Genomic DNA, 13,220 nt, shown 5'->3' with positions numbered 1-13,220 from the left:
ATCCAAAACTTTCAGATTTTGAAAAAAATTGCATCTATCTTTATATTTGGTCATGTTTATTAAACAAAATGATACTATCAAAACATTTCGAATCTGTTTATGTGCAGGAGCTTGTCATAATTTTAATTTACTAGATACTACAGGATGCAAATAATTCCTTTAAAGTATGTAATTTTTAAAAATATTTTATAGCTTTTTTTACAATACAAATTTTATAGCTTTTCTTACACAAGATAAGAACTTTTCTTATCTTGTTTATTCAGAAAGTGTAAAATATTTCCGATACAGCAATATATTTAAGATAAATTAAGATGATCTTAATTTTCTTAAAAAATATCTATTAATGACACGTTATTTTCCAGTTTTGTCTTAATTCACGCATAAAATGATAAAAATCAAAATTTGGATAGACTAACATTTCCGAAATTAAATTTATCAAAAATATTTTTCAATAAAATTCCATAGGTGAGCATTTAGAAAAAAGATTTCGATTTCAAAAAAATTATTTTTCATCTTTTTCAAGTTAGAAATTTTATTTAACTAAGTTACATGTCTTAACATTTTTAACCACAAAACTAAATTTTATTCTCCCACATTGAGTTGAATGATTTCAAATTTAAGAGAAAAATAACAAAATTGAATTTTTAGGTCATCGTTATTAAAACCAAACAGTTAACTACTTTTTTTCCAAGTTAAGTTTTAACCAGAGTTTAATCTGTATTTTGCATCACTATAAGCGAATTCCTTATTCAGATGGGTTCTGATAAATATGACTAAAATGTAACTTTTTTTTTAATATTACATAGTTCAGGTTAATTGCATCAGTAAAATACTTCGGTTTGCTTTCAAGTTATAAAGAACTTCAACTACGATACAGAATCTATGAAATCCTTTATAGCTTTTCTTGATTGTAAGGTTTTTCGAAAGCTTCCAATTATTAAAAATATATGTATAAGCAGTTCAAAATATTAAAAATATGTTACTTGACCAAGTTGCCTAACTAAAATCTGCATTATTTTAATCAACTAAGAGACAAAAAACTGATATTAACTAAGCTTTTTTTGAAATTTTATAGAAATTATTTTCAGCATTTACTACATAATTAACCGTTATTGTTTTAAATTCCTTCATTCCCAAATTGAAGATTGAAATTTTTTAATTGATTGCACCCAGAGTTGTTAAAATTGCAGTAATTAAAATACAGCTAAATCAGAAATCGGATTAATTATACCATTTCCTGATTAGAAGTTAGTTTTCCTTATTAAGTATTACACATCATTTACCAATGATCCATTTCATGGATTTAGCTTTTTTACCTCAACTGAGATTCCTCATATATACGTTTTATCAGAATTTCAAGAGAATTTTTTTATTAAAAATTTTACCTAATTAAAAATCATTTTTGCTATACATCTTCCATGTAAGAGATTACAATAATTGATTTTTCAGTCAAAATAGATATCGATACAAAAGTTAATTATTAAAGTTTTTTTAAGTATAAGTAGAAATTTATTTTTAATTTACTAAGCAATTAATTACTAATGGAAGTAAGCTTATCAACAAAGTTAATCGAAATTAACAACCAGTAAGTTTATTACCTAACTTATAATAATAGTTTCAAAAATGTAATTTTAAAAGCTCATAATTTTAGAATTTTCTTGCCAAATGATTCAAAGTAATGGAATATTTTGATCAGTGCTATTACATATTACTATTGTGTTATCATTAATGTTTTGCTTAATTCAAAATTGAGTTTTATGTCAAGTTTTTATTTTGAAAAGATCTGTTTTTTTCTTTTTTTGGTTTGAATTCTATGTTCAGTTAACCGTTCGTGTAACATTCCAGAAAAAGTAGGTGTCTGTATTCTCGGCTAACACTATCAAGATAAATGTCAGCAGTATATAAGACTAACTATTCAAATTGTTCGCCAAAAGGAATTTAAAAACATTGAAAACAATATTTGAATTTAGGTAACAATAACTTTAAGAAAAAGCCCTCCTTGTATTGACTGCAATAAATAAAAGAATGCACAATTAACAAATGCACAATGCAATAAACAAATTGAATTTAAAAGACAATTTCATTATTTTAACTAGCAAGTGAGTCAATGAAATTAATTAATATGTTTACTAAAAATAACATTTAGTTAGAATGCAGTCATAAGCAGGGTTAGTGCCTTTTTTTCTTTTTCTTTTTTTTTTCAGTCAAGAAAAATCGTATTTTTCTTATTTGAATCATTTTTATTTTATTTAAATCAGATTTTTTTTATTCAAATACACTGCAGGAACTTTGATTTGTGATTAAAAAAACTTTATAAATGCTTAATCAAAATTTAATTAATAATAAAACTATATTATAACAATAGTTTGGAAGCTCTAACTACCAAAAGCAATTTTTCATTATAATACATAGCTTTGAATGCATAGCAACCATTTTGTAACGAATGCATGATTAAAATTTAAGGACTGTATGAAGTAGAGAATTTAAAGAATGCTTTAACTATTGAAATAAAGTTTCAATTATCAAAGCATAATTTTAATTTAAAATTGCGATTTCTTTTTTTTTCTCTTGATTTCTAAAACGACAAAAAAAATTTAACAGATTGTGTTTATAAATGTAGTCATTCATCAAAAAATAAATAAATATTTAATCTATATATTTTTATATTAAAATATTCATTTTTATTCCTATATCGAAGTTAAAAAAGTTTTTAAAAATCTATATACTCATTGGAATTTTTTTTCCACATAACTTCTTTATAGAAAATCTGACAATGTCAAAGATACTGTAAACATATTATGAGAAAAAAATACTTATTGATAAAAGAGACAGCTCAATTGTAATTCTGGGTTATTTAATTTAATAACATGGATATTTTCATTCTGTGATTTGAAATTAAAGTGTATTAATTTAGTAATAATTTAAAAAATTATAATTTAATAAAGGTATAATTTATTAAAAGCATAATTAAATAAAACTCAGTTGATTTTAAATCAATGATTTTATTTTTAAAAAATAATTTGATTTAAATCAAGCTGATTTATGTCAACAAACCCTGGTTATGAGTAAATAATTTTAGCGTTAATCATCGCCAAATAAAAATTAATTTCGTAAATATTCATGAAAAGAGAGTAAAATTGTTATTTCTGATTGTCAATCCATTGTAGCTTATAGTATTTTAAAGAGAAAATTAAGCGTGTTTGAGTGTCTAAATCGATCACTTTACTATATTCAACGTCTGTTCCTTTTTATTTATTCTTATTCTTATTTATTCTTATTCTTATTTATTCTTATTCTTATTTATTCTTATTCTTATTGATTCTTATTCTTATTTATTCTTATTCTTATTTATTCTTATTCTTATTTATTCTTATTTATTCTTATTCTTATTTATTCTTATTCTTATTTATTCTTATTCTTATTTATTCTTATATATTATTTTTTCTTATTTATTATTTATTCTTACTTATTATTTATTCTCATTTATTATTTATTTATTTAACCTTTAAGGTGGTACTTCAGTGAGTGAGAATCCAATTATTTAATTAAGAGTTATTGAAGCGTTGCGAATTTGATTTTGTGTGCTGTTCACAGAAAATATAGTATAGTTTTGTAACATTTTTTGAAGTGATGCTTATTCTCAAGAATTCTCCAAAATCGAATTCAAAAATATTTAGGGGAGTTATTTCAAGGTTAATAAAATTACAAAATGTTTGAATACATGCACTATTCCTTTTAAACATAGTATTCTCTTTTTAAAAACAGCCACAGATTTAAGCAACAGATTATAAATCCTAAACTCGAGATAAAATCGAAATAATTTAAAATATAAATAGTTTCTTTAGTCACTTTTAGAAAAAAAGGATATTTTCTGATTAAATTTTAATACACTTTTTCTAAAAGTTTAATTATCGTTCCTTTGAATACAAAAGATATAGATTGTTAAGGTAGTGTTTCGTTATTTGTATGCGGTAAATTGTAATCCACATTGCAAATTAATTTTGCTTCGTGGTTCGAAATTGACTAGTAAAGCAGCATTAGCAAGAAAAAAATCTGCATTCGGGGAGATTAAGTTCTAAGAAGTATTTTATTACTCTATCCTTTCTGTTGAAATCAAAGTTGTTGTTATTATTTATAGTTTTTGAATGTAAATCAAAAACGGAAAAATGATGAAAAGATTCAGGGGATTAGTTTAGATAGCATGTATAAATTATATTTTTATTTTAAAATTTGTAACTTTAAGACATATTTATTTTTAAAAAAAACTAATTCAAATGCTTTTTATTTTGATTAAATATATTTTATGAAGTATGTTATACTACTATGAAGATGAGTATATTATGAAGTATGTTATACTTATTTATTATTTTTAAAGCAAAATTGAAAACTTAAAAGAATTATTTAAAAACAGGTTGATAAATAATAGCCTGTTTAATAAAATAGTGTTTGCTTGTGAACAATATTTATTTGTTTAACAATTTATTTACGCAAGCAAATATTGTTTGATAAATTGTATATGTTTGTTTAATTTTGCCTCAGCAAATTATTAATACATTGTACAGATATTTTTAAAATGACAATACCACGGAATTTATTGATAATAGTTTCAAGAATATATAATTTAGGTTTAAATAGTTAACTGCAAGTTACAAAAACATAAGAAAGTTACTCAAAATTGTATTTATTGACCTAATTAAATAATAGATTGTTTGATATTGAAATATTTCTAGCACGATATTACAACAGAATTATTGCACAAGTGTAGGTGAATTTGAAAATACTGATATTGATTATTTTTTTGCATTGAACTATCTTCGGATAAGCGATTTACATAATTGTTCACAAATATTTTTCGATTCGCTTAAAAGTTCTCGAAATATTATGAAATAATAAGTAAAATTGACGTTAAGAGGAGCAAACTTTGGATCGCTCTCCTGATTAAACTATGGAGACCGCATTTCCCAGTACAATTCCTCTGTATTTTGGGGGTTAGAGATCCAAATCCATTGAACAAAAGGTTTGTTTATTTAAAAAAAAAAGTTCGTTTTTGTGATTAGATCAAAAGTTATTCTGGGAGGTCCGTTTTTTAGCATTTTTTAGCAATTGTACATTTGTAAAAACAGCAAGTGACGTACATTTGCTCTCTTGTCCCCCAATGGGCTTGAATGGCTTATAATTCCAAACAATATATGTTTTTCAACATGACACAAAATTCTTTTCCTTCGTTAGAATTCATATTTATATTAAAATCACCCCTAGACAACAGTAATTATCAATAAGTAAGTAAAAATAAGAACATAAGAAATTCTTAAATCAATGTTAACTTGAAAAATACGCGTTAGCGAAAATAAAAGAGAAGAACTCAATTTAAGAAAACAATCAACTCCAAGAAATTCTAAAATTTTGATCTGCTTTTTTTTAACTTTTGACCTTATTTTTCATCATTCTTAAAACTCTTTATTTTAAACTGGATCTAATCGATTAATTTGATCGAGTCAAAGTTGAACATGACACCTCCACCTATCTATCAAGAAAACGACAATCGTTTTCCTAAGGCTAATAAGGGAAAGATAATAGTAACTTTAAATACCAGATGTTATTCTTACGCTTTACAAAACTAACCATGATAGTGTAGAGTGTCTTTCACTACAATTATTAAACATTAATTCACTTGTACATAAGACATGTTAACTCAATTCTATCTTGAGGTACCATTTGATAGATGAACGTGGACATCGTCGGCATTCTAGCTCCCATGGTTGCTACTCAGTCTCTACCACACACAACGGGATCCTGCTCGCACTCGACTGCTAATTGCAACACAGGAGTAATCTCGCACACAACCGTGATCTTAATACAGCTCTCACAATCAGCATACAAAACCCGGTGATTTCAATACAGATCTCACGACTTCTCACTGAAAACAGCAATAAATCAACCAAGTAGTATGGTATCCAATTTTTGAATTCTAGCACAGATAAAATTCTCGTGGGGGAGTACTGTAAAACAGTGTTCCTCAACCCCCGGTCCGCGAACCGGTACCGGTCCGTGGATCAAATGGTGCCGGGCCGCCCATTTCATTTAAACTTAATATAAATTCCTAAGTTTATACCCCAAATTAAAAATATCTGTGTTCCATTAAAATTTTATTTCTTTAAAGAAAGGGGCCCGGAAGGTAGTGACATAAATTTTTTAATGTTTGTATTGTATCATTGTCTCCGATTACCCCTAAATGGAACAGTCTCATTGCTAAGAAACAAGCTCAGAGTTCTCATTGATTTAACGTTCTAGTAAGTTAAAATGTTAAATCATTTTATATTTATTTTTTGGTGCAACTGTATTTTATTTTGAAGGTATGTTTAAATACAATTAATTTAAAATTAATAATTTAAAATAATCTAAAATATAAACAATCAACGCCCCCCCCCCTCCAGCTGGCTGAGGTAAAATTATCAAACGTTGACAGGTCCGCTGTGATAAAAAGATCTCAGAGAACACTGCTGTAGAGTGTTTACCACTACAATTAACTAACTAACTAACTCAGTGGCGCGACAGCCCATTAAGAGGGCCAAGGCCGACTGTGCCCATCTCAGTTTTCTTGACCTTTGGGCTCTGGGGTGCAGGAGCATATGTTCCGGTCAGGTGGTCAGCCGAACGCGGAACCCCCAGTGTTAGTTCCCAAGCATGCTTGGTACTCATTTTATCGACCCACTGAAGGGATGAAAGGCTGAGTCGGCCTTGCCCGGCCCAAGGATCGAACCAAGGACCTGTGGCACGACAGCGCGAAGCGCTACCGCTCAGCAACCGGGCGTCACCACTACAATTAATAAATACTAATTCACAAGTATACATGATAACTCGATTCTATCTAAGGGTAAGTTTTGATTGGTGAAGGTTGGCATTGTCGAAAGCTCTTTTCTCACAATAGCATATTTTTAGGTTTAAATTCGATGATAGTTTTTTTTAACTAACAAGACTAATGAATCACGTAAAAGATAATTTTAATTTCATATTTAAAAAAAAACGCACAAAATACGAGGCCTGTCTAAAAAGTATCCGACCTTAATTTTTCCTGCGCAAAGTAGTGACTCTAAGGCGGCGCCTTAGTGCACAGTGGAAGGAGGAACCTTAATGCACATGACTGAATTTTTTCACCGTGTTCGCTTGTGCAACTCGCTGGCTGGTGGTCGCCAAGTAAGGTGCTGTTCGTAGTGTTCGTCGGATTTAGTTTTCTCGCAAGATGACTGAACGAATTGAGCAAAGATACTGCATCAAATTCTGTCAAAAGCTTGGTGATTCTCAAAGCCAAACAATTCGTAAGATTCAGCAGGTGTTTGGAGAAGAAGCGATGGGTGTAACACAAATTAAGGAGTGGTTCAACCGATTCAAAGATGGCCGCACATCAGCGGAGAGTGAGCAACGTTGTGGCAGGCCTCAAACTGCTCAGAGTGCAGTTAATGTTGAGAGGTTGTGAAATTTGGTGATGGCAGATCGTCGTTTGGCAGTGCGGGAGATTGCAGAAGAGGTTGGAGTGAGTAAAGATTCTGCACAAGCAATTTTGCGTGAAGATTTGAACATGAACCGAGTAGCTGCGAAATTCATACCCAAGTTGTTGTCCCTGGAACAAAAAGACCTCCGTTTTGACGTTGCACAGGACCTTCTGGACACCGCCAACACTGATCCTGGGTTTCTGAATACCGTGAAAACTGGAGATGAGTCATGGGTGTACGGGTACGACCTAGAAACAAAAAGACAGTCGTCGCAATGGAAGCATCCCGATTCTCCAAAGCCGAAGAAAGCGCAGCAGGTGCGAAGCAAAATCAAGGTGATGCTGACTGTTTTCTTTGGTGTCCGTGGAATTGTGCATCGCGAATACGCACATTAAGGACAAACAGTGACAAAGGAGTACTATCAAGATGTTCTCCGGCTACTCCGTGAGGCAGTTCGGCGCAAAAGACCAGACTTGTGGAAGGCGAACAACTGGCACTTGCATCATGCAACGCCTCTGCACATTCATCCTAATTGATCCACACTTTCTTAGGCAAACATGGAATTACAACCATTCGCCAACCTCCCTACTCTTCAGACCTGGCTCCTTGCGACTTCTGGTTGTTTCCAAAATTGAAGACGCCGCTGAAAGGATCCCGTTTTGAGAGTAAAGAAGAGATAATGCGGAACGCGACGACGGAGCTGAACACCATTCCAAAAGAAGACTTCCAGAGGTGTTTCCACTAGTCGAAGGATCGGTGGGCTAAGCGTGTGGAAGCACAAGGGGCCTACTTTGAAGGGGATTAGGGTCCCAACTCCATCAGATATTTGAAATATTTTTTCTGGCCAAAGGTCGGATACTTTTCAGACAGGCCTCGTATCTTTAACAAACGATGTTTTTAATAAGGAAAACGAAAAAATATTATGACTTGCTTAAGTTAATTGTTCATAAAAAAAAGTTTAAAATTGTAAAACTAAAGCAACATTTACATCGAAATTTAAGTTTGTTATAAATTGATAGTACACCAAAAATAATTATAATTATTATGAAGGTGACAATCGGAGCAAACTATCGTGGTATTGTTCAGTACAAAGTTAAACAGAATAATATTTTCAATTTGGCTATGTCTTATAATATATAATATTTGATATTAACGAAATGGATTAATCATGTTGTATGCACCTGTTTTAGAAATAAAAGTTTTTTTTCTAGAATTTTTTTTTTGCATAATTTTTGCATGTTACAATACAATTACATGATACAATTTTGTGGGTTTTAACAAGCATTGAATATAGTTGAGGGTTTTGAATATAATTCGAATATAAATTGGTTCATGATCGATGATTTTTCTCAACTACCTTATACTCTAATAAGACAATTGGAGCCGTAATGGCTAATAGGATAGAACGTTCGTCTTGCAATGAGGTGAACCGGGTTCGAATCCCATCGACTGATGATCGTTACAAATCCGCATCCGGTTTGCACAGACCACAGTGATGACGTGAAATATCCTCAGTGGTAGACGGATCATGCGCTAGAGTCCCCTTGCTTTTAGGCTAACTGCGTGAGGTTTTCGTGGTTTTCTTCTCCATGTAACGCAAATGCTGGCTAGTTCCTTCAATAAGTCCTCCACGAAGGCACATTTCTCCCAATACTAGATTCAGTAGTTCCCTACAGGCCGGGATAGCCTGGTCAGTAGGGCGCTGGGCCCATGTTCGAGAGTTCGTGGGTTCGAACCCCGCCGGCCGAAGACTCATCGTGTAGTTGGTGACTGATGCACGTTAAAATTCTGTCGAGTCGCAAAGTCCTCCATGTCCCCATACCAAATCAATACCACTGGGGGCACTGAATTGGAGATCAATCGTTCTCTGATTCAGGCCAAAATTGCGATCTGTGGATGAGGGAATAGATCCGCCTTATAATCAGGTGTGGCACATGGTGTGGCAGAAGTCAAATTCTTGGCCATAGATGGCGCCACTGAAAAACAAGAACACCACACTCTGCCTTAACTTTGCTCACCAAGCAGGCTTCACCAAGCAGGCTTGACCGTGTGGCAAGTGGCATTAGAACCAACCAACCAAACAGGAGTTCCCTTGTCTTCTGGTTTGGTTTCAAAATGGCAAAGCTCTGGCGTTGAACATTAGTTGTCGTAAACCCAAAAATTTGGTCAGCTGTTCATCGACGGTTATAAAGTAAGGTGATTAATCAAGTGATAAATACTTTACGCTCTAATAAGACAATTAAAAGGTTACAATCGGAATTAACTTTTTGTTTTATCAGATGTCATTTCTCCCCGAAATCAAAAATTTTTGTTCATATTTTTTATGCTTTATAATTTAATGTCATGATATATATTTAACAATGTGTTTTTTTTATTTTGTTGTTTTTTTACAGTTGTAAATGACAGTGCACGACTTCCAGACCCCAGTCTTCTAGCGGCGAGTTTCACACTCTTGTTCTTGTGCCATTTCACCGTCTGGTGATGAACTTTCAACCTCATCCAGACTTTGAACAATGTTTCTTTAGGGGACTGGAAAAAAAACACTTTTTTCCACCGTCTGTGTGTGCGTGCATCTCATTCTCTTGCTGGAACTTCCAAAGTGGCCTTCATACACAGAATGCTTAAGGACGTCTTTACGAACAGGAAGACTCGAGGACGAGATAGTTCGTTCGTAAAGTTAAAGAGATGACTCTTGCAAAAAATCATATCAAAAACTTCCCATGCTCATGACTGCATCCTGTGGTGTGTGTAATCTATTACAAAAGACCTAATCTCTGGTTCAGAACAACACTTCAAGACTCCTTCGTGGCTTTAGTTTTTATCGTTTCGATTTATAAACTTTTGATAAATGTTTCACAGTTCCTGATAGTCGTAACTAAAAAAAAAGTTATTTTAAAAATCATGGACCAAAAAGAAGTTATGTTTACTATCTATTGAATGGAGGCTTTAAATCCGTATTTTAAGTTGGTAACTCTGTGTAAATATTTAAAACTCACGCATTGAATTATATAATTTACGCAAATATCTTAACGGAATATGAAAACATCGCTTTACATGTCATTCTTGATTCTCAAAGCACATTTTTCATTTATTTTATAAAAATGTTTAGGAAAAGGAACTTTAAGGGCAACTATTAAATTCCCTAATATCTAATAATAGAATAAAGAAAGTGTTTTTTTAATTGCCGAAGCAGAATAAGATTTCAAAGTTGGAAGAAACTATTTTTCGAAAAGCTAGTTCCAGAAGAAAGTACTGTGCGTTAAGGTTAGCAATTTTCGGTTTGCTAACTCTTCCTTTCCCGTTTTGTTCTCTGCTACATAATTTATATTACCTATCTAAAATCAAACATTTTCAAAAAGTAACAGTCTAATTCCTTACTCACTGAAATTTTAATTGCACTAATTGTGTTACAGTTCCTTCAGAATATTTTGTAGGAAGATAGAGTTCTTGACCTACTCAAACGAAACTTCACCAGTAAAATTCTGATGTTACATCGCAATAAAATAAATTAAAATGTTTTTTTTTTTTTATGTTTGGTATATTTTTTAAGAAAAACATCTGGTTCAGCATGATGTTAAGTCCTGATATTTTGCTAAAAGAAAACATTGTAAAATTAAAGAGGAACATAACTTTCCTGAAAAGATAAACATTGATATAGATATTTTGAATAAAAGAAAGTGGTTGTAATTACAGATTGCAAATTTTAGATTACATACTGGTAAAAAAAGTCCAGTTTCATATGAAATGAGAGCATTGTAGGAATAAAGTTCTAGGAAAATTTAAAATGGCTATTTCTAAGAATACAGGATAATTCAAAATGTACTTCAAGTTAAAAGCACTAAATAACCATCTAATAATAAGTTGAAAATTACCGCTTTGTATATCATCCAAGAAAAGAGTGGTAATAAATAATATCGTAACGCATCACTTTATACTATAAACTAAACGAACATAAGACTGGATCTTGCCTTTAGGTTCTTTAAATACAGGCGCCCATTAATGGGAAGGAGTTTTTAAAAAATAGTGCCAGATGAAGTTCAAGCAATATCATGTCTTCAGATGGTGATAAGATGTGATTTTGAAATTTGTAAGTTTTTTTCAAAAAAAACGTACAATAAATTCATTAAAAAACAGTACATTCTTACAAAAAAGAGCTGTGCTTAAAAGGAAATATTTAATACAAGATGAATGAATTTTTGTATGTCTAAAGCATGCTCATAGGATTGGTTGGAATAACAACAAACAACAGTTCATGATGATAAAAAATATGTTTGTATGATCATTAATAATTTTTAAAAACTATACTCATTTGGAAAAACTGCAATTTAAAAAAAACGGAAACTAATTACCACTTTTTCGTTTTCTTTTCAGAAATTTTTAGTTGAAAACGAAAGCTATTAAATGGCTATTTATATCCAAGTGACTGGTTACAACGGCATAAGCACAAATTCTTAAATTGCAAAATTTTTACAAAGTTTAAATAACAGAAGTGAATTCAACTTTACATTTATAAACATAGGATACCCCAAAAAGTTCATAGCGACACTCTTATTTCTAAAATGCTTTTTTTACTAGAGATATTATTTAAATAAGTTTTATTACATCTTTATACGAAGAAGATGCTGGAGTCTAGGTTCTTAAGCAACAAATCCTAATTTCTTGAAACTGCAGGGTTAACAAATTTCGTATATTTTAAATGTATTACGGGTCAATTTCGGTTAAAGATTTAAATTGTTTGGTATCAGTTTACAATGAATTGAAAAGTAATGGCAATATGGATGATTTAATAAAAAAGTAAAAAAATGCCGAAAATAAAAATTAAGAGTTAGAAACAAAACCTGAGAATTTCAAAAAGTTTTATAGAACCACTTCACTTATTAAATTATTATTATTCACTTATTTATTCACTTAAATATCTAGTTACGTTTGAATAATGACAATAAATTCGGGGTCAACAGCCTGAAAAGGTTGGGATATTAAATTGATATAATTTTTACAGAGAAGTGTACATCACAACAGTTAGATGTGTCAGTTTTGCATTGTATGTTCCCATTAGCCTTGAGGGAGGGGGTTGCCCATGTGCTCTATAATATGAAACTGTTTACAGCACCACCTGTTGGAAAAAACACGGTTTTAGCCTTTCTATCTTGAAAACGGATACGAGATAAATTACGAAGTTAGAGAATATTGATTTTGTACTTGGAAACATTAATGCTAAAAAATGCCTAAAAAGGCATTGGTTTGTTCGGAACATCCTGCATTGTGACGGAATGATATAAAAAGAAAACAAACAACTGGCTATCACTTGATATCTCTATTTTCAATGGATAACGCTTAAAAAAGTTTAAAAATTCAAAATAAAAGGACCATCTAGTGATTTTTTCTCCTTAAGATCGTTTCATCATGTATCAAAACAAAATCATCACGTAAGAAAATTGCGAATAAATAAATGTGCGTTCTTTTCTTAGAATCGATTCCATAAGGTGTCTATTCATAATAAATATATCGTACCATTTTTGAGATATAATACTAATTTTCCGATTTCTCACCAGGAGGCGGCCTAATCTTCTAAAGCATGGCCACTTTAATGTGCCAAGGCACACCTCTCAGAAAAAGCAATTGGTTATTCTTTTTTTATTCTATGTTTTAAATTTAATTTAAATATTTAATTTTGTCAGATAGATCCAAAAATTATGTCAAGATTCATAACTTCCTTAAATTTAATAACAG

General features: G+C 31.0%; 1 protein-coding gene across 1 annotated transcript in view; it reads left to right on the top strand.

Annotated features, from left to right (window-relative positions):
- The window catches only part of LOC107451469 (uncharacterized), a 173,034-nt gene extending 160,726 nt beyond the window's left edge, over positions 1-12,308 (top strand). The window contains exon 4 of the mRNA XM_071179648.1: positions 9,884-12,308. Within this exon, the coding sequence (XP_071035749.1) occupies positions 9,884-9,972 (89 nt within the window). The 3' untranslated portion in view covers positions 9,973-12,308. The remainder of the gene's footprint in view (positions 1-9,883) is intronic.
- Positions 12,309-13,220: the final 912 nt, after the last annotated feature.

The sequence above is a fragment of the Parasteatoda tepidariorum genome, chromosome 4 (assembly GCF_043381705.1).
Source record: "Parasteatoda tepidariorum isolate YZ-2023 chromosome 4, CAS_Ptep_4.0, whole genome shotgun sequence".
Lineage (NCBI taxonomy): Eukaryota > Metazoa > Arthropoda > Arachnida > Araneae > Theridiidae > Parasteatoda > Parasteatoda tepidariorum.
The sequence above is the reverse complement of the archived record's forward strand: the minus strand, read 5'-3'. Positions and strand labels throughout refer to the sequence as shown.